Here is a 23,489-nt window from a genome sequence, read left to right on the forward strand (position 1 = left end):
TGTCAGTCTGATCTGAGTGTTTTAATTCCACGGATTACCTTAACGCTGTCAGTCTGAACATACCCTATTCTATTCTATTTTTACTAAAATATAATTATTGAAAAATTGTATTTTTTGATTAAAATTTTAAAATATTACAATTTTCACGCAAAAACTATACCATGTTTGCATGTAAACGTATCATGTTTGCTACCATTAGATAGATAATTTAAATTGCTATTATATACTGTAAAGCCCAAAATGTTCACGACTTTCGCGATTGAACAACGAGCACGAAAATAGCGAAATTCCCAACGATGTTGTTTACAGTCAATCAGGCTTAGTTAGCTAGGCCTAGCCTTGCTAGAGGCTTAAAATATGGACAAAATAGATTTAAAATAGTTACGATAAACTTCTAATTGTGTATTCTTTGAAACATTTACAAAAAACCCTGATTATTATTTATATTGTTTGTTTAGGTGTAATTAAAACATTAAAATAAATTGCAACCGACCGAATATGCTAGCTAAGCCTAGGCTGCCTCGCTCAAAACAATGATGAAATTCCTGCCGTGGGAGGATTGATCGCTAAAATAATTGTTCGAATTGGAATAAAAAAGCTTACAACATTTCTTAGGTAATTTTTGTGAAATGTATAGTGTATTGCTTGACGAATCCTTTGTCCATTAAATAAAATAATAAGTTGTAATGTGTGCATAAACCTAGCTTGTGGTGCAGCAAACGCCAAAAATACCATCACCATGCTCTCCACAACCACCATCTGGCCGGTGTCGCGTCCGTTCGTTGTTTTGTAGAAACAACAATAATTTGGTAGAGTACATTAATTATGGGGGTGTTAACTATTTAAGAGCCTATTAAACATGTGCGTCACAGACTGTAGCCAAAACATATATTTATTTACATCCCTAAATTTACAATCACGTATTCTGTAAATTTACTCTTGACACTATTCAATTGTTGTTTTTGACGTTCATCGCGGAGGCGAAATACATTCGCCAATTTGGTGCAACAAATTACACAAGAAAATCAAATCAAGAAAATAAAAGGTCGCGAAATAGTTGAAAATGTAAAATCATGAAAATTTAGGGCCACGAAAATGTTGGGCTTTACATTATTTTATTTGGTAAACCAGTCATAACTTATATCTAAAAAAGTTATATAATACCAAATTTGACCTCTAATGACCCCTAAATTATATGTTCCACTAACCAGATTTTGGTAAATTTTGAAAAGACCTTGGTACTGAATCAGATAAAGGCTTAACCAATGACCACATTTACCTGCATGAATGTCAATAGAATCAACTAGATCATGTAAAAACATATTAATACTAGACAAACCTTAAGTGTCATTAAGTTGATCCTCACCATTTGTAATTTCTGTGTTTAAATCAAACTTCAAATTAGTTCAAAAAGAAGAATCCAGTTCATATATCATATAAGCAATAACATGTTCGGCTTTATTTGCTTGCCTTCTCAGCAGAGTCTTTTTGCAGATTTGCTGTATTGAACAATATAAATGCTCAAAATAGAAAAAATCTGTATTTGTACTCTTGCGGTATTTCGTTTACAATTCTTTCTGTTATACATATTTTCCATAGTTTGTTGCCAACTCTTCAGCAGTACCCCCAGCACCTGTATACAGATATTCATTTGTACTCTATACATGATCTGTTGAAGGTAAAGACTGGAGAGTTAGCAGATGAGTTACACGTTTTAGTAGAGGACATAAAACACCATGTACAACAGTGTCAGGTAAGTATTTTATGAATTAAAATCTAATAAATGGAAAGAATTTTTTTTAGGATGTTATCCCCCGAAACATGAAAAATAAAGATGAATAAAATCAAACTTTGATTATAATATCATCGCATAAAAGACTCAGCCTATATATGTGCCAGTTCTGCGGTACATATCCATCTATATATAAATTATGGTTAATTCTGACATAGGCGAGCACAATGCAAAAACTTCTCTACAAATCTCCGCCTTGGATACCTACCTTATCTATCCGAGATGTACCGCGAAACGTAGATTTGATAACATCAAATATTTTCTCTCTTTTATACACAAGGGAGCAGTTAAAATAATAGATTTGACCCTAAAGGTGACTGGAAACAGGCACTTTCCATCAATCAATACAGTGTCCCTTTGGAAGACGAAAAAAAAATTGGCCATTAATCATAGCCATTTCAGTTTTTTGTTTATTGTAAAACATACCACACGTGTGTGAAGGTGCAGTAGTTAAATAATAGGAATTATACTGCAAATTAATAAAGATCAAATTAAATATACGCCATAAAGAATCAGAATATATTGTGGGGAATAGTATTATAAAATTACATAGGGAGATTTGATAAGACATTTTTCGAGTGAAATCCCGATAGCTGAGTTTTATTGAGATAGCTGAGTTTTATTGAGTAAGCTTGCAGGAATAACTGTAGGCTATCTTCCTGTGTCCCGTTAGGACCGAGATGTCTGCCCATGTTGCAAGCCGTAATGTCTTCTTTCTTGGGCCCACTCTGTCACGGCAGTTAGTTTCAAAAGATGATTAAATTAAATAATGTATTAATAATTATTAGGATGGTATTCATTTGAATAAACGCCTCTCCAATAAAACATCACTTTGAATAATAACCCCCCCCCCCCCCCCCCCACACACAACCCAACTATCTAATAAACGTCCATTCACATATTTATAATAACACAATTATACTATTTGTAGTAGAATTCACCGCACTGTTATCTGCAATTTACCAAGCATTTGTTATTCTTTTTTACCACTTTTCATATCTATGAGACGAAAGTTCATTTGATTATAAATGTTACCATATTATTAGAACTAAAAAATTTAACATATATCCCTCGAATAAGCACCTCCCTCAAATGACCTCCGCCTCCCCAAAGGGCCCTACCAAACAATAAAAACTATACTTTAAAATGTTATTAATCATCTAAAACACTGTGAAACAAAGTAGTTTAGTTTTACGAATGTCAAGCATTTTCAATAATGGTAACCGACAGAAAATGTATAAGGAGAACATTATGATTCCGAGAACCATCGTCTACACTTCCTAGAGGGGGAGCGAGCGAAGCGAGCTCACCCTCTAGTATATCCAATATACAGACAGATATAATATATATAGCCCCATATCAAGCAGAAGGTTCCGTGTCTCAGTTGGGGCGACTTTCTCATTCTCCCAGATTTCCTCATCTTTATCATTTCAAATTAATTAAATTTCAGTATATCACCGGGTTGTTTAGAATTAATGTTCTATGCCTGATGTGTTTATATATATAAAAGTATCTCTTTGGAGATCCTGCTTCTTGAATAAAATGAAGAAAGATGATGGCGTATCAATTTGTTCTCTTGTGTGCATGTGTACAATTGAGGGACTAGTGCTGTTCCGCCATACCACGCCACAGGTTAAAACAAAATTAAGTTTATTAATTCTAAATAATCCAGATATGCCAGAACCAATTGGATCAAGTTTAAATATATTTGTATAAGATATACACATTAGGCATGTTGTTAATTAGTTGGTTTATTATTTCAAATACTGTGGTATTATAATGATTACTTGTATTATTCTGCATTAATCTGAGTACAGTACTGTATAACCTTATGTATAAATATATTTTAAAAAAATAATATTTCTATTATTCATTCCATACATATTTATGTTTAACATAGAAGTTAAATTGCAAAATCCATTATTATTTAACAATGCAGTAGATAGCTAAGGTATAACACCCATGCTACTCGTACGTTTATTCTTCTGTGGCAGTGGCGGGCCGGTTACATAGCTACTGCATAAAGTCTGGATTAAGTCATTGAACACAACAAGTTATCTTGTATCTTGTCTAATTGTTGTCTTTTTATTTTTTTAACCTACCATTCTATATTAATATTTTTTAGCTCTGTCAGGCACGTGGATTTATCTGTGAACTGTGTAACAATGAGTCTGATATTATATTTCCATTTGAACTTAATAAAACTCATCAGTGTCAAGGTTGGTTTACTTTTTTATAATAGAATTTCAAACCAAAATGCATGAGGGGTTGGCAAGGGGAGGGGAAGGTTCCGCGCCATGCTTCCTTCTAAATTTTCCTTCTAAAGTTTACGTACATTACAGCCCTTTTAGGCCTTACGGTGAAGCTGAAAAGATTTTTCCACTTTCCTCATTAAGCATAATAATAGAACGTTCATCGATTGTCAAATTAATAATATAAGAATGAAGTTATAGAGAAGTATATTATAATATCCTCTACTGTACAAATCATTCAGACTAAGTAAATTCTTTTCTTTAAACAGAATCTCGTATTGAAACTATACAGTGTGTACTCGCTTATTCCATTATCTACTTCAATTCAATTCAATTCAATTTCTTTATTGCTGCAAATGCTATCAAGGGCCAATATCCGCTTTGGCTAAATGATATTTTTGTCCTTTTACAAATTTTGCTGTATTTTGGTGCATTTGCAGTTCTCGATAACTAACAGACATAGAAATAAAATTGTTGTGCCAAAGTACTCTCGATATGCATTTTCACGCTGCTGCTTTAGCCAGCTACGTCCCAAGAGGACCACTCATTCAGAAGCTGAAAGCAAGCAGCAGTTATAGTTCTAGAGGCCGACATTTTTGGTTTTTTGTAAACTAGGACAGGTCATGCTAAAATTACAAATCCCAAAGCACGTTTGGGAGAAGAGAGTCCATGAAAAAATTTGCTGATAATACAGTATTATATAGATGTATGTAGACAGTAATCTGTAAAATCTTGAAAATAATAAATAATGAATTCTTGCTGTTAACCTAGGCCAGTATCTATGTATAAATTTACGTAAGGGAAAAATTCGGTAAATCGCGCGTTATTTCTAGAATGTTTACTCGATGGTATATAAAGTTGATCCGTACTTTCGATACTGATTTTAACCACCTGATGTAACCCTGTTTACTAATTAAATTGAGTTCGATAATTAGTTATTGACAATTAAAACGAATTTAGGTTCATCGGTTTGCCCCAAATAGGGGTGTTTTCCGATCGTGGTATACACTGTCTAATGCATGTCCATCTTGAAAAATACCCACATACAATAATACGAGGATACTTCGCATTTTCCTATCTCCTCCTACGATAATTGTTTTTAATGGCTGAAAACCGGTTGAACAGCTCGAGTACAGCATCATAATGTTGAAGACAGGCCGATTTTCTTTAAAAAATGCTATTTTGGTAGATTTACTGTAATATACGTTTATACAAATGTGTTGATTTGCAATTATGAATGGAACATTCCAAATTATTTGGTTTAACCATGCATGCACAGGGAAAATTTTCATTTAAAAATTTTGTTTAGCAATATTGCTAATAAAACTGATTTTTAAGTCGAGAAACATAGTTTTGTATTGTATTTTTTGCTACACAATTTTCAAAATGTGTAGCAATGAGGTTGTTTTGTATAGCTTTTTGCTACGCTACACTGGCGAAAATGTTCTCTGATGCATACCTCCATGGTTTAACACAAGTAGGTAAATTTATGGGCCTTTGGAGAATAAACATAAATAGTATTGTAATGCTATACAATACTGTAAATAGGTATTAACCACTTTTGATCGCCATTTGAATCGCAAATTTCTTATTGTGTGTGTTGGTACTGTTAGATATAATAATAAACTTTATTACTGTGAGTGTGGGTAGCCCCTACTTTTAGATTATAAACACATAATAATATAATACTTTATTACTGACAGTTGCTTCTCAATGTTTGTATTAATTAATGATTGAAAAAAATATAAACGTCGTAGTGGTGTATCATTACATGTACTTTACTATTTCAATCGACAATGAAAGTGACAGTTTTAACAAAGTATTAAATCGGAAATGTTTTACTCTATTTAGTGGTATATTATTTATAGGCCTATAAAAAAAAAATTTCGTTACTGAGTGGATAATAAAGAAATATAAAGAATAATTTAATATAAAGAATATATTTAAAAATTGTTCCTCCGTACCTATCCTCATCCTCATCCCCAACCCTCAACCCTAATGTTAGATACAAAACACAAATTGGGTTTGTTTAAAGATGTATTGTCCCTGTGACTAATTCCAAAAAAATAAAAAATAAAAGATTTCGAAAAAAGGTGGGTCATTTTGAAGTATCATAATAGTTATTAACTATCACCAAAAATTTTTCGGGGAAAAAAATCATTTAACTGAAATACAGACGTTTTTTTTGTTTAAAAAATAACTTTGACTTCCAGTCAAAGTTTTCGATCAAAACATATCTCATAATGCAACACGCTTGTATTGGCTACTCTGTATGCATAATCATAAAACTTCCTCACGATCTGTGTGAAAATACCTTCTCAACCGTGACGAGTTGTAAACAATCCTAATTAGCATCATGCATAATTCGTACTCATGGTTTAAAATCTTTGTTTACTTTCGCTCGCAAACGATTTTCCAGACGAAATGTAATCAAACTAATTTACCTGTTAATTACGTAAACTTGTTGTTTTTGGCTCGAATTTTCAACTTAAAGTGAATAACTTTAATATTACTTTGATATGGCCAATTTAAATTTAGAATATTTTGATCTTCATTTTTTTGTGTTCAAGGGACAGTACATCTTTAAATGAGTCCAAATCAAAAATTTGGACTCATTTTGTGACCAGTTTCGCTTTCGGAAGTAATTCCCAGGGTGCTAATTTTGGTTGACTACATAAATCATTGTGTCTATTTATTTGTTTCTGTAAACGACAATATTTTATAGTCCTGCGGTACGTACATTTGAAATCGCCAGTTTTTTTTCGCTGAAATGTATTCGAGAACCATCTGTGGGCACGACCTAGATGGTACGCGAGCGAAGCGAGCGTACCATCTAGTTATAATAATTCACTGTCAAATAATCAAAACATTATTTCTGGTATTTACAATGAATCCCATTTGACTGTCAATCTAGACCGATATTATAATACTGTAATCGCTGTCAGATAATCATTGAATTATTATAAAAAAAGTACACATAGTAAAGTTTTGTTTGTAATAGGATACTTCACACTTGAAGTATCTAGGCTTGATGAAGTGACCCCTAGACTTGACCTTAGCAAAAAATAAACTAAAGTGACAGAAATTGAGTTTGTTTCATATTAAAGTATGAATTCTTGTTGTATTTTACTTCAAATACAAAAGTTATTCACTTCTGTAACAAAAAAATAATATTTATTCACAAGAAACGTTTAATTATAACCTAAAAACCATTGTCTGACAGACAATTTAAGTATTTTTTGCTTTAAATTAAATTTTTTCAGGTAAATAATTGTTTGGTTAACGTAAATAACTATTATGTGACACTAAAATGACACATTCAAAAACAAATTTGAAATAAAAAATATTTTTCAGGGGGACAATATATCTTTAAAACTATTACGCAACAAGCGAGCAGCGTTTATTGTAAGAAATATTTTTTGTTATATTCACTCTAATGGTAGTTTCTTGTGAAAAATGACCGGGAGTAGGACTTTTGACCTATGACCTCACTTTTAAAGATGTCATTTTCTCAAAACCAGTTGTCATAGAAACCTGGTTTTAGTCTCACAAGCAATCCGGACCAGGACCACTTTTTTTTATTTTACTTAGGCTGTACGTCCATTGAAATATAAAAAATATTTTTGAAAAATAATAATTAAAAAAATTAAATAATAAAAAAAGGTCCACAGTAGGATTTGAACCATGGATCTCAACAATTAGCCTAATCACATGTAGCACTAAAGACACAAAAATAAAAAATATATATTTTCCGGAGACGGAAGATGCACTCACAGAGTTGTTGTTGACTGTTAATAGCTTCTGCTGAAATGTAAAATAACAGTTAATTTAAAACAATAACAAATAACAATTTACACACAGACTGCATTGATTTTAAAGTTAAATCATTACCCAAAATTACTTTGAATGGTAATGAACATTTAAATGTATTATTCTTCATTTTAGAATGCTGGGCATGTTATCATGTAGTATGTTTTCAAACAACCAAAGATTGTAAAAAATGTGAGCGGATAAAGGCAAGGTAAGATTAGAGTAATAATGCATACTATATCATATATAATGATGCATACTAAAGATTCATAGAGAAACAAATTTTGTGTACCCTAGATATTACTGGATTTTTACTAACGAATGTTTTACTTCAAAACATTTCTTGACGTTATACACAAGAATGCGAAAGGTATGACAGGGAAATAAGTTATGAAACACCATAGATCCTCTGACGTATTTGTATGGATTGATAAATTACACAATGTGAACATTACAATGAAAATTACATGAATTACGTTTTATACAATGCCTCTAAGAAATGCAATTTGTTAAATTGAAAGTGCAGTAAAATTTGAATCATTACAGTGAAACAAATTCTCTGTGCCTATTGGTCAAATAACAAAATAGGCATTGTTTGCTTAATACAGGATTGGTTGGTTGACCATACATATTGTGGACATAAATCAGATTCCAAATAGACTGGACTGTACAAACATGGTTTCCCAATTTGTAGAAAAATGATGCCAGATTTAGGGTAAAAGGATTCCAGATATTAAATCAAATTATGCCAGATTTGTTAGCATCCTGATATCCAGATAGAACAAAATTATGCCAGATTTGGCCAAAGTATTGGCCATGTGATCCAAAATGACCAATCCAAAAGAATAATGCAGTCAAATCTCTCAATACCAAACTATTTGAAAACCAGAAACTCTATACCAAAAGGTCCCAAATTCATTTTTATCATCAAAACTACATTCCGATTACCATAATTTCGGATTTTTCATTTTGGATGACATGACAAATATTTGCTGCGATGTTCTGAGGTTTTGTTTAAGTGCATACATGGAGGAAATCAATAAATAGTTTGACTTATAATTGTATAATACTTATACATAAATTATATACAAAATATTAAAAAATTTCTGAATTCATCATTTGTCGGGTTATGGCCCGCCTATAAAAATATATATGAAAATTAAGCAAATTTATTAGTTATCTGCACTTTGGCGGATAACTCCTTGTAATTGTATGAGATCATCTTCTTTCTTTTTTTTCTGTATTATTCTTCTTTCTTTACACCCTTTTTTGTGCATACATCTCTAAAACGTCACAATATTTCATAACTTTGTAAACATATCGACATTTACATGAATTGTGCACCTCCAATTTTTAAATGATGTCACAACTTGCAGCAACATGACTTACGCACGATTTTATGGATTTTATTGATTCATCATAGATTAAAAACCAAATATCATTTTTTATTGACACTTGCTGAGAATTTAATTCATATCAAGTGTCAACTTTGTGTGGAGTGAAAATGGCGTGTTTCACACAAAGTTAAGCGCGCACACGCATTTAAAATCATTTCAAATCAACTTTCTATATGTTTCAGGACTTTTTGAGCATTTGAAAATGTTCATATTTTTTGTGTGTTTCGCGCGCATGCTTGCGGACAACTCGTACACTCATAGTTTTTGCAATTAATTTTTGTTCATCTTCATTCATTTTATGAACTTTAATTGCAGAATAACGATGCATGTGCACGTTAAACTTTAAAAACTGTGCTCATAAAAATTGCTAATTCAATGCAAATTTATGAAAAATATGCCTATGAATGGTGACCCACCATTTTTTCAAATTATTATGAAAGCTAATGAGTAGTAGATATGAATTAATGTAATATTGTTACTTGACAACTGTTCTGACGTCAACATATGGCCACTCAAATGAAAAAAATTGGATTTTTGTCTATTTTGTCATAGTTTATCATATTCAAAATAGCGCGTCTTGCTTATCCGTTCTCTCAGATTATCATATGTTCTGTCTAAATCAATTATCTTGCTTATAAAAAAATATTTTAATTTTTATGACGTTATCATGTCAAAACATTGGAATAACTTGGGGTCACTTAATTTCATATATACAGTAAATTTAAATCTGTTATAATTACTCAGAATAAAATGTGACCTTTGTGGTTAAAACGTATTATCAAAGCTGTTGAATTGTAGATATGAATTCATGTAACAATTTTGAGTTCAAACCCTCCCACTTACCACCCCCACCACCCCAGTGTACATTTCAGTTTCAATTATTGATTAATTTTTGGATACAATTAATCGTGGTTGGTCCATCAAAGGCTCCACTTTTTGGTTATCCGCACTTGGCGGATAATCCCTTGTATTTGTCAGGATCTTTTTTTTTCCTTCATCTTTCTTATTTTTCTTTCTTCCACAAATGTTGTTGCACGCATATCTCTCATTCTATCACCGGTTAAATCTAAAAATCAAAACTAGACCACATTGTAATTACAGATAATTACATTACATCATTTATTTTGGACACTGTTTGTGTCCATAAGCAGCTGTAGTTTTATTTTCTATAGTTCTATAACTTAATTCATATTCATATTTTATCATTAAAATGTTTTAATCTGCCGACTGATTGACATACTTCAACATGCACCTCTCATGCACGTTGTCACTTTCATATCCAGTATTGCGCTTTTATACAGAACGGATTATTACAGAAGTACAAATAGCTAACAAATCTCCCACACAAAAAAATTGTAAAAATAATATCAAAACCATTGAATTAAAAATAAAATGTAAATGAATAAAAATGAACAAACACAAACAAAAATGATTCCAAATGGTTTTATATATTGTTGAACATGAAAACAACTTAACAATTTGTGTTTCAACAGCAATGTATTTTTTTTATGTTAAACTTCGTAATTTCATCTATGCTACACACTGTATATAACATATATAGTGTATTCTGTAAATACTGTAAGTAATATGCTGTATGACACAAAACAGGTACAATTCAGCACTGTAAACATATTTAATAACTAGTTCTATATAACGGTGTTACGTTCTCACAGAATGCCCATCTTGCATTACGGGGAATATTCCTAGTAATATTACTAGGTCTAAACAGGGAAGAAATTTAACTCTTCCCTGGTCTAAAGCAGGTCATGTCGATGCCGGCATGATGCCAAGACGACCTGTTTTCACAGAAAACCATACCTGCATGGTAATGGTATATTCCCGCAACATTCCTGGCACACAGCTCTGTGAGAAAGGGCTAATCTGTTATAGCTCCTCGGAATAAAAAGTGAACCGCATGATTAAAACTTATTATGGAAGCTGTTGAATTGTAGATATAAATTCATATAAACATTTTTTCTATATGATGTCATGACGTCATCATGGCCAGTTGAATTCAAAAAGTCAGATTTTCATCTCTTTCGTAAAAATGTGCCTTTTATCAGATGACCTTCCTCTATTATGTGGTGTCCCACAAGGTTCGGTGCTTGGACCACAGCTGTTTTCCATCTATGTTGCCCCAGTTGCTGAAATAATACGAAGACACGGATTATGTCATCATTTCTATTCAGATGATATACAAATCTACGTTTCTGTCAAGCCTTGCCAGACCAAGTTTCTGTCCGCCGTAAAACGGTTAGAATCATGCACTGCTGAGATTAGAAAATGGATGGGCTCCAACTTCCTCAAGCTAAATGATAAAAAGACTGAGGTGATCCTATTTGGTTCTGTTCAGCAGAGAAAAAAGATCCGGTTTGATGGCCTACATATTGGTGGCGTACTAGTCAATCCATCATCAGAAGTTCGTAACCTTGGTGTACAACTTGATTGTAAAATGACCATGGAATCACATATCAACAAAATCTGCCGATCTGCTATTTTCCATTTATGTAACATCGCCAAGATCAGACGTTACCTGAACCATTGTGCAACAGAGCAGATTGTACATGCTTTTGTTACCAGTCGGCTTGATATGGGAAATTCCCTGCTGTATGGTCTGCCAAAGAAGCAGTTGCGGACTCTCCAGAAGGTGCAAAATTGGGCAGCTCGCTTGGTGATGTGTGCCAAGAAGTATGATCACGTCACACCATTGTTCAAAGAGTTAAATTGGCTACCCATGGAGTCGCGTGTTAAATTTAAGATCCTGCTGCTGGTGTTCCGATGCCTAAATAGTTGCGCTCCAAAATATCTCTCAGAATTGTTGACAGTCAAGAAGGGAAAGCGAGAACTAAGATCTAGTCATCAGGTGCTACTGGACATTCCAAGGAGCAAACATAGTTGGGTTGGAGAGATCGGACTTTCAGTGTTGCTGGACCTAGGCTCTGGAACCACCTACCCTTGAACATTAAACACACATCATTATTGAGTCACTTTAAGTCACTACTCAAAACTCACCTTTTCTGATTTTTTACAGTGCCATGAGCAATGAATGTTGGAATTGATTGATTGATTGATTTTAAAATAGCGCGCATCTCGCTTTCTCGTGTCTAAAATTCTTAAAATTTTAAGTAATGTAATTATTTTGATAATTACCTTCTAAAATTGCTATCTTTATGTTACATTTTGATGACATTATCATGTTAAAAATTGGATCAAAAATAGATTAAAATTTCTCATCTATGCTACACTGTATATAACATATACAGTGTATTCCGTAAATGCTTTATGACACAAAATAGGTACAATTCAGCATTGTAAACATATTTAATTCATGTCATAGGATGGCATAATAATTGTTGCCGTTCATATTTTAATGTATGTGTATGTTGCGTTTGCACGGATAACCTGAACTCGTCAAAGTAACGAGTTCAAATCTAGTTCCAGATTCGAACTCTCCATAACAAATCCTGGCTACGGGCCTGTTATTTGTATATTATTGGTTTTATTGTTATAATTATAAAATAAACCTTAATACATATTTTTTTAAGATGGTGGGATTTACAGTCAGTCTTTCAATTGAGCTAGTACAGAACTATTCCAATTTTTTTTTTTTTTCAGGAGATCAAACCTTGCTTCAAACTCTAGTCAACAGAAAGTCATAGCCAGCCAATAAAAGTGACGAAAAAGAAGATGTAGATGCACAGCACAGATTTTACCAGCTATTTGTGAAGAATGTAAAGAACATTACTAGAAATTTAAATCACACTAACACCAATATTTATCTATCTATAAGTGAAATATATTCAATTACTTAATTTATAAATTGTGTTTTAATAATAGGATACTGTGTTTTTAAACACAGTATTCCATAAGATTTTGGAAGCAGTTTACTTTATTTAATTTTAGCTACTGGGAGAATTTTTACAGTGGTCATTTTACAAATAAATGTGTCACTAATTTTAAGATGGTGCAAAATAACATGCATACTTTTAATATCGATTTCTAGTAAAAAAAAAAGAATTTGACTTGTTTTATCATACTGTAGTTATCAAATAAATTTAAAATGACACTAGTAATGAATTTTTAAAAATAAGAACCTACTGTATAAATAAAGCAGCTTATTTCTCAAAAGTATCCTAGACAAGATACAGATTAGGATCTTTACAAGCACCATCATGAATACTATAATAAATTTAAAACATATAAATAAATACTATATATTATAATATATATTAAATTTACTTAAATATTTTTGTTTTTTGTGTTTCTTTTGTGCTGAAATAGATCTTTTTAACCAACTTGTTTTTTTTACCAGCCTTAATAGCTGCCATGGATTTCAAACTAGCCAAAATTCTACTACCTCCCATTGTACCCATGTCAAAAAATACATATAATAGTTATTTGGCCCATTAAAACAAGTCATGTGGCCATATTATTTTTTTAAATAACTATTGAGAAATTTTTGTGTCATGATTATCAACATTTATACCACTTCTAATGAGTTTATTTTCTCCAATATTGTTAGCAAGTATTTCAATTTGATACAGGATTTTCCAAAGCCAAATTTCTTATAAGATGCAATCATAAAAGGTCTTTCAATACTGTCAAGTCCTTTTGAAAGTCAAGCGATATCACACTAAGGAAAACCTTACTGCTACCAGTCCTGCTATTTGATCTGGACTCGAGACAATAGAATTACATTCTATATCAGGACAATAGATGTTTCATAGTTACTAAAACGTCAGATCTAAATAAACTGAAATTATAATTTTAATATTTATTTTTGCCATCTGTAGTAGTTATTTATTTATTCATAGGAATCACATTTATATCGGTACATTGTCACACAGCTGTTTACTGTACTCGCTTGTTTATGAATATATTGCTGTGTGCACTTTCACTGTGGAAATAATTACTCCCTTTTCTATTTACTTAGGACTTTGGTATGTCCGAATCTACCCCCCCCCCCCCCCTGGGTCAGCGATTTGACATATTGATGACCATGTTTACCAACTTTGTATAATTATCAGAATCAGACCACTTTCTATTTTTAAATTGTGTTACCCAGTGAATTCTGATTGGATAAGTACCTATATGTAAAATAGTTAACTACTCCCCTTTAAATAGCAGCTACACCCAAAGACTGTTAGTTGTTGTGTTGTGGTTCTTCTGCTGCTTTCTCCCACCAACTCACTCCATCCTTATTTGTGGATGTTACTTGGCTTCTTATAGTGCAATTCTGGCTAAGACTACATTTTTGTTCTTTAATGTTCACCACCTCCTAAATTGACCAAACTCACATATATTTTATGTTACTTTATTTGGTTATCGTTGTGTAAATAAATTGTATATATTGTAACTCCAGTTCTTACTTCTTTCTGTACATGTGTTATTGAGCCGTGCATGTGACAGAAATTGGGGGCTCGTCCGGGAAACGTGAACACTTTTGATTATTTTTCTTTTAATTTGACTTTAATTATTTTTATATTCTAAACAAGATGGCATTTGTGTTGGCAAAGTTTGTTGAATCGCCTTCTCTAGAAGTTCTAGACAAATGTAAAAAGGTAGATCTTTTAAGCATAATAAAACATTTTAAGTTAGAGAGTGATCAAAAGATGAGGAAACCTCACTTAAGAAATTTTATTATTGATCATTTAGTTGATAATGACATCTTAGATGAAGAGGCTCTACAGTATTTAGAAAGGGTCAATGAACCTCCTTCTGTAGAATTAGAAATTGAAAAGATGAAATTGCAAATGCAGGTAGATCACCAAAAATTTGATCAACAACTAGCTTTAGAACGTGAAAAGTTAGAACTAGAGAATGAAAGGCTTAAAATTGAATTTGAGCACCAAGTGAAACTTAGAGAAGTAGAATTAAATACTAGACCAAAACCAGTGCCTATGTTCGATGTTAGTAAGAACATAAGATTAGTTCAACCTTTTAAAGAGGTCGAAGTAGATAAGTACTTTCAACATTTTGAAAAAATAGGTCAGCAGTCCATGGAGTGGCCGAAAGGTAAATACACCCTATTGTTACAGAGTGTTTTAGTAGGTGTATGCTTCATTAAGTCCAGGGGACATTAATAATTACGACTTAGTTAAGAAGGCTATCCTTAAAGCATACGAGTTAGTACCTGAAGCATATCGACAAAAATTTCGTAACTATACTGTTAGGGACAAGCAAACCTATGTAGAATTTGCTAGGGAACAAGAAAATCTGTTTGACAGGTGGTGCACTTCACAAGAGGTTAATGGCAATTATGCTAATCTCAGATCAGAGAACTTACCCTAATTGAACAATTTAAAAACTGTTTACACCCAGCACTTAAAACCCATTTAGATGAAAAGAAAGCAAAAACTTTAAAAGAAGCAGCAATACTTTCCGATGATTATGCCTTGACCCACAAAGGGGTATTTACATCTAACAAGCCCTATGCTAGTATTAGTAGTAGTAAACAGGGTGCTGGTCAGTCACCAAAACCTAGACCGGAATCTCCTCCGAAGGGGTCGAGTGACCAGAAACCATCCCCTAATGAATTTAAGTTGAACAGTAAGGCTAGTCTTAAATGCAACTATTGCAAAAAAGTAGGACATATTATGTCTGAATGCTATTCGCTTAAGCGTAAGGAAGCACTTAAAGCAAATACTAATCAGCCTGAGTCGAAACCGAGTGGTTGTATTGCTAAACCCAACCCAATCACCATAACTGATATTGATAATACTGCTTTATCATCAATCAAAATCTCAGTTATGTGATTTTTCACCATTTATTTTTAATGGTTATGTATCTCTAGAAGAGAACTCCAAACAAGTACCTGTCCGTATCCTTAGAGATACTGGTGCCTCCCAGTCTTTGATTTTAGAAGGTATCTTACCCTTGTCTGTGAGAGCTCCGCCACTGGATCCAGTGTACTTTTACAGGGCGTTAGTCTGACCCCATTTGTTGTTAATTTACACAGCATATATTTAAAATCGGACTTAGTATCGGGAATAGTAAAAATAGGCGTTCAGAAGAAACTGCCTTTTGAAGGTATCACCTTCTTGCTAGGTAATGATCTAGCTGGTGCTCGCGTTATTACCGAGCCTGTTGTTTGTTCCGATCCGGTGAAAGCTGGATCGGAACCTTTTGACTCATTTTTTCCGTTATGTGCCATAACTAGGTCTATGAGTAGTAAATCTATATCTTCGGATGATGAGATTGATTCCTACTTGCACCTCAATCTGAGGTTAATGATATGGGTACACAGCCAACTAATAAGTCAATGAATGACTTTTCAAAAATTTAACACCCTACAAATAGGGATCAATTTATTCAGGAACAGGGCAAAGATCCTGATTTGATTAATTTAATTAAAGATGCTTTGACTGAGGAGGAATCTCAACTTGAGACCTCCTGTTTTTATATTAAATCAGGCTTGCTTATGCGAAAATGGCAACCTTCTGACTCTGCATCTTACGACGTAAATATGGTCCATCAAATTGTGGTACCAAAAGGTTTACGTCATGAAATTTTAAGTTTGGCTCATGATGGTCCTCTAGGAGGGCATCTGGGTATTAATAAGACCTATAAAAAAATTCTCAACCATTTCTATTGGCCGACAATGAAGGCAGATATTACTACTTTTTGTAAATCCTGTCATTCATGTCAAATGGTTGGCAAGCCAAACCAGACGATACCACCTGCACCTTTAAAACCCATTCCAGCTTTTGCTGAACCTTTCAGTAGGGTTATTATAGATTGTGTTGGTCTCCTTCCTAAAACCAAGCGAGGTAAACAATACTTACTGACTGTAATGTGTGCCTCCACTCGATTTCCTGAGGCAATTCCACTCCGCAATATTAAGGCGAAAACTATATTAGATGCTTTGCTAAAATTCTTTACTCTTATTGGTCTGCCTAAAGAAATACAGTCCGACCAGGGCTCCAACTTTATGTCTGGAGTTTTTCAACAAGTTCTGCATGAGCTAAAAATTCACCAAATTAAGTCAAGTGCTTATCACCCTCAATCCCAAGGAGCAATTGAACGATTTCACGCTTCTTTAAAATGTGGCCTGAGTACATACTGTGTTGAAAATTCTGCTGACTGGGATGAAGGGGTACATTTTTACTTATTTGCCGCTCGAGAGTCTGTTCATGATTCTCTGGGTTTTAGCCCATTTGAGCTTATTTTTGGACACACAGTTCGTGGTCCACTTGGTGCCCTTAAGGACTCCTTTCTGGAAGATTCCTCCCCTTTAAATCTGTTGGACTATGTTATTACATTTAAGGATAGACTTAGGAATGCTTTTAGTTTAGCCAATCAGCACTTGGCAGAGTCACAGGTCAAAATGATCGAAAGGACCATTCCCAAACAACCACTACAGGCTAGGTACTTAGGCCCCTATGTAGTGAGTAAGAAGTTAAGTGAGGTTAATTACATAATAGAAACTCCGGGAAGGCGAAAGAAAACACAGCTATGCCATATTAACATGCTTAAGCCATACTTTACACGGCTAACTGCTAAGGCAGTTGCCACAATTTCTTCTAAATTTAATGATATTGATCCAAAATCTGATATTGGTGAAATTAAAGACAATAGTAGTGAATTTAGAGTTAAACTTCAAAACTCAGATGCACTTGCCAATTTAAATGACAAACTAGAGCATTTGAATGAAAATGAACGTTCTGAAATTAAATGTTTGCTTCTTGAGAATAAGCATTTGTTTCCTGATGTTCCTGGTGAAATGAATGGAGTTTACCATGACGTGGATGTGGGCGAGGCCAAGCCAATCAAACAACACCCATATCGCATAAACCCAATTAAAGAGAAAGTGATGCAACAGTGACTGGAGTTCTTCTTGTCTGCTCGTACCAAAAGCGAATAAAACTTATCGATTCTGTACGGATTATAGAAAAGTCAACAATGTTACCATCACAGATTCATATCCATTACCTAGAATTGATGACTGCATTGATAAAATCGGTAACGCTAAATATGTAAGCAAGCTAGACTTACTTAAGGGGTACTGGCAAATTCCCCTGACTGAGAGAGTAAAACGTATATCTGCATTTGCCACAAGCACTGGCTTATACCAATATAAACGCATGCCCTTCGGAATGAAGAATGCTCCGTCACGATTTCAACGTCTAGTTAATGAACTAGTTCGAGATATTGATGGTTGTGACGATTACATTGATGATTTGAGCATCTACAGTAGTTCATGGAGTGCACACCTGAACATTTTGAGAACTTTATTTGAACGACTAACTCAGCGGAACATAACTGTCAACTTGATAAAATGCGAATTTGGCCATGGAACAGTTAACTATCTGGGTCATGCAGTTGGGAGTGGACAAGTCCGACCAATTGACGCCAAGATCCGATCGATCAATGAATTTCCTGTCCCAGAGAATAAACGACAACTGATGCGGTTTCTTGGAATGGCGGGATACTACCGAAAGTTCTGTAAGAACTTGCCGCACCACTAACGGCTAATTTAGCCAAAAACACACACTACACATGGTCGAAAGAGTGTGATATCGCCTTTGAACATATCAAAGCGTTATTGATTAGCGGTCCCATCCTTCACGCTCCTAATTTTGACAAGCAGTTCCTGCTTTTTGTCGACGCCAGCGGAGTCGGTGCCGGAGCAGTTCTAATGCAGAAAAGCGAGGATGGAATTGAATACCCAATATGTTACTTTTCAAAGAAGTTTAACAGACACCAAAAGAACTACTCGACGGTTGAACAAGAGTGCTTAGCCTTAATGTTAGCTTTAACTCACTTTGACATTTACTCGAACACTACCGTCTGCCCCATCAGTGTACATACGGACAATAACCCTCTCACCTTAATTAAGAAAATGAAATTTAAGAATCAGAGAATTCTAAGGTGGGGACTGATGTTACAGGAGTATAATTTGGACTTTCACTTCATAAAAGGCAAGGATAACGTCTTTGCAGATGCATTGTCTCGAGCACATTAAATTGATGCGACATATTCTATATACTTAATTTGTTATTATATGCATGCTTTTCTTAATTTTATTGTACTTTACCCCAAGTAACGTATATTGTCTTACATGGAGTTTACCCAGAAATTTTTTTTTTTAAACTTTCTTCTGATAGGGCGGGGAGTGTCACACAGCTGTTTACTGTACTCGCTTGTTTATGAATATATTGCTGTGTGCACTTTCACTGTGGAAATAACTACTCCCTTGTCTATTTACTTAGGAATCTACCCCCCCCCCCCCCCACCCTGGGTCATCGATTTGACATATTGATGACCATGTTTACCAACTTTGTATAATTATCAGAATCAGACCACTTTATATTTTTAAATTACCCAGTGAATTCTGATTGGATAAGTACCTATATGTAAAATAGTTAACTACCCCCTTTAAATAGCAGCTACACCCAAAGACTGTTAGTTGTTGTGTGGTTCTTTTGCTGCCTTCTCCCACCAACTCACTCCATCCTTATTTGTGGATGTTACTTGGCTTCTTATAGTGCAATTCTGGGTAAGACTACATTTTTGTTTTTTAATGTTCACCACCTCCTAAATTGACCAAACTCGCATATATTTTATGTTACTTTATTTGGTTATCGTTGTGTAAATAAATTGTATATATTGTAACTCCAGTTCTTACTTCTTTCTGTACATGTGTTATTGAGCCGTGCATGTGACAACATCCATTTAAAAAAATGAAATTACAAATAACATAAGCCACAAAGTTCTACATAACATCAAAACAGTATGTAAATACATAATAAATAATAAATAAATAAAACAAAAACAGAACAATAAAAGTATAGGATATTTAAAAAAAACTAAAACTTACAGATTACAGATACAATCCTCATATAGTCTGTATCTTGTTTTCTATTAATTAATGATTTTACGTTTGAGAGAGATAATGCTGATAATATTGTACATCTAGTAACCCATGCTTTCATTAAAAAAATCAAAAATTTTTTCCTAATGTTTCATTCTCAGTGAATAAATTGTCTAGCATAAAGTGGTGTTATAATTCTTGAGATCCACAATTAAAATTATCCCAATACATACTTAAATTATGGTCTATGAAGTTGTTCTTAAGATCTAAGTATCATCATAATATACGCCGTGGTTAGGATTCCGGAACTCAACTGCCCATTGTAACAGATTCCGACAGAAACTATTCACTGAGAACTAAAACCTAAAACTAAAAAAAAAAACATCCCTCTAGGCAATGGTGGGTAAAGACGATGATGGATAAAGACGATGGTGAAAAAAATACAATTTTTTTAATAAAAAAAAAAATTGATTGAGAATTGAACCTACAAAACCACTAGACCTCTAGCCGCAGTACCACACCACTAAGCCAGCCAACCAATCGATACTAGCGCCTTTTTATTCCCCTTTCATTCCCCTTTCTCCATTAGTCTATATTAGAATTGCAAATTTGTACAAAAAAAGTTTTTTTTTAGACCAATTTTTTGCAACTGCCGAACCTTGAGTTCGGTAATTCTCTGCCATTTTCCTACGTCACAATTTATCGATACGAGACAGCAGCACATGTGATAAGCTGCAGTTTTAATATCTATTAAGGTTCAATATGTCCTAGGAAGCACGTTATTTCATAAAAATAACTCTCATGAAAATTATGCTGTATTTAACAGTTATTGTAAAATTTACACAAGCCGTGCTTGGAAACTAAGAAATGAAATTGTATCACAACTTTGAACTGTTTTATTTTAAAAATGTGTGTGTTCTTTTCCATTGCTGTTGCAAAATTAGTAGTTTTAGTTTTAAAATAAGTTTTGTAATAGCGTTTAGTCAAATTTTATGTTGTTATAGTTCATAATCAAATATGAAAAATGGTTTAGTTTCAGTTTTTATTTTCCATTGTTTTTGTATTAAATTTTGTAATTTGTATGGACGCACCATCTACGCATGTGTGCCACTGTTAAAAAAGTGTTGTTCCAATATTATTATTATAGCCAAAGAATAGTATACTTAAGAAATGCAAAAACAAATTTGACTGTCTTATCTATGAAATGTTGTATATCAGACAATTAAAACCTAGTCTGAATAAATAAAGTGACTCTGTAAAAGCAGGGAAGAGTAATTTAACTCTTCCCTGGTAAAAGCTGGAGCCTAACATTGTTGGTGAGGAAACTAAAGAATTAACAGCAGCTACTCTAAAGTCTATCGCACTTAATTATATAGAAAGGAAAGGACCATCCCCACCAAAAGCCTTAACAAGAGCGCTTGGCCAATTAAAGAAGAGAGATGATATAATCATCAGAAAGCCAGACAAAGGATCAGGAGTAGTAGTCATGGATAGAAGTGAGTATGAACATTTATTATGTGAAGCATCAGTCAACAATGTTTCCAAATTTGTACCAATCTCTACTGTTCACGGTTCAACGATAATTATGGACTAAACTCATCTGGATATTTCAGACGCTTAAAAATCTTCCTTAAAATTTCACATTCATCATTAAAAAGCTGGTGGGTCGACGATAGTTTGTAAGCCCGATTTAACATAGTTATACAAAGTGACCTTTTATACTTGTTGTCAACGTGACTATTGTAGTGTAGCAATAAGCCTGTGTCTGTTGGCTTTCTATAAACCCGTGTGTGCAATTTTTCCAAATCTTTGGTTATCAGCATTCCTAGGAAAGGGATTGAATTGTTCACGGCAGTTTCCATTGTGAACGCTATCGCAGGATGGGTTGTGTTAAGTAAAGCTAAAAATTCATTGGCTGCTTCTAGATTTGGCATGAATACTAGTGTGTCATCAACATACCGTTTGTAGTATTTGGGCATGTGGTTCGTAGATTCAAGGCGTTCCTCGATGTGGCACATAAATACATTTGCCATAAGGGGCCCTAGAGGTGATCCCATTGCAACTCTATCAACCTGTTCATACAAGTTACCATTAAATTGGAATAGCTGATCTTTCGTTGCTATATTGAGGAGTACAATTAAATCGTCCTTATCTAAGTTTAGTCCATAATTATCGTTGAACCAGATGTTCAGCAATAATTAGGTTATATGCATGATATGCATATAACCTCTTGATTCTGTCAAAATCTTTATTTATTTCTTTATTAGGTTATATGCATGATATGCATATAACCTCTTGATTCTGTCAAAATCTTTATTTATTTATTTATTTATTTATTTATTTATTTATTTATTTATTTATTTATTTATTTATTTATTTATTTATTTATTTATTTATTTATTTATTTATTTATTTATTTATTTATTTATTTATTTATTTATTTATTTATTCTTTCCTTAGCACTATTTTGTCCGTGCATTATCTTGGCATCAGTTTAATCTAGCTAAGTCAAGTTTTCAGAGTATATTCCTCATGGCCAGGAATCGATGTGGTTATATTTTCATGATGCGTAATCAAAAATTACGCGGTCTACGCGCGATTTTACGAAATCACGTTTGTAATCATATCTTCACAAGCATGAATCACAATTAAACAAAATTTGGTACTCATAAATTTCAGGTCATATTTCATCATATGGCAATAAAATTACGTGCGTAGCGCATATAACGCTTGCGTACGTGCGCTTAAAATGTTCAAAATTGTCAAAATTTATTTTCGATGAAATTAGAGTACGTTTCAGGCAATTTTAAGCGTTTAAAAAATTGCCATGAGTGCGCAGATTTTTTCACGCGCATGGCGCGTTAAACGTTAATGCGCACTCTTTTTGCCCGATTTCTGTTTTACAATCTTTCTTTAATAATATCATCATATTTGATTCACGTTTCAACTCGAAATTGCGTTATACGAGCACGTCAAAAGTGACTGACTACGCACGTATAAGTTAACAAAATGGTGAAAATATGCTAAATTTTAAAATTAATATATATCGTCAGAATGCAGGGGAACACCTATTTTTTATTTCATTTTCTTGAAGTGTATGTATCATATGTATGATTTATTATCAAATAAAGAGGACCAAAGCTGATTAAGTCATCATTAATTGCATATTAAATTTAAAAAAAATAATTTCGACAATCAAACAAATTATGAAATTTTCTTAGGCCAAAATAACAAACTTAACATTAACTTTCTTTCTTCAAAAATTCATATATTAAAGTTAAAAGTATGTAGTTTGACAGTGCATCATTTGTATACATTTTAAAGATGTCATCATAGTAAAAAATTATAATTCATTTCGGTATGTAATAATCTATTTGCATCAAAGTGGTTACTGCATAGTAAATACACGGAGGAATTTTTCTACA

General features: G+C 33.2%; 2 protein-coding genes across 2 annotated transcripts in view; one reads left to right on the forward strand and one right to left on the reverse strand.

Moving 5' to 3' along the window:
- Positions 1-13,497, forward strand: part of LOC140048489 (run domain Beclin-1-interacting and cysteine-rich domain-containing protein-like) — a 106,892-nt gene extending 93,395 nt beyond the window's left edge. Inside the window, exons 15-18 of the mRNA XM_072093220.1 lie at positions 1,600-1,753; positions 3,918-4,011; positions 7,990-8,065; positions 12,867-13,497. Of these exons, the coding sequence (XP_071949321.1) occupies positions 1,600-1,753; positions 3,918-4,011; positions 7,990-8,065; positions 12,867-12,921 (379 nt within the window). The 3' untranslated portion in view covers positions 12,922-13,497. The remainder of the gene's footprint in view (positions 1-1,599; positions 1,754-3,917; positions 4,012-7,989; positions 8,066-12,866) is intronic.
- Positions 13,498-21,647: 8,150 nt separating this feature from the next.
- LOC140049744 (uncharacterized) lies at positions 21,648-22,121 on the reverse strand. The gene has a single exon (XM_072094695.1). It carries the CDS (start codon positions 22,119-22,121, stop codon positions 21,648-21,650), a length of 474 nt encoding a protein of 157 aa, XP_071950796.1.
- Positions 22,122-23,489: the final 1,368 nt, after the last annotated feature.

This window comes from Antedon mediterranea, chromosome 5, assembly GCF_964355755.1.
Source record: "Antedon mediterranea chromosome 5, ecAntMedi1.1, whole genome shotgun sequence".
Classification (NCBI taxonomy): Eukaryota; Metazoa; Echinodermata; class Crinoidea; order Comatulida; family Antedonidae; genus Antedon; species Antedon mediterranea.

What these genes read in the sequence shown, in the direction of transcription:
- LOC140049744 (XM_072094695.1), bottom strand. Translation starts at nt 22,121, where the DNA reads ATGGGATCACCTCTAGGGCCCCTTATGGCAAATGTATTTATGTGCCAC.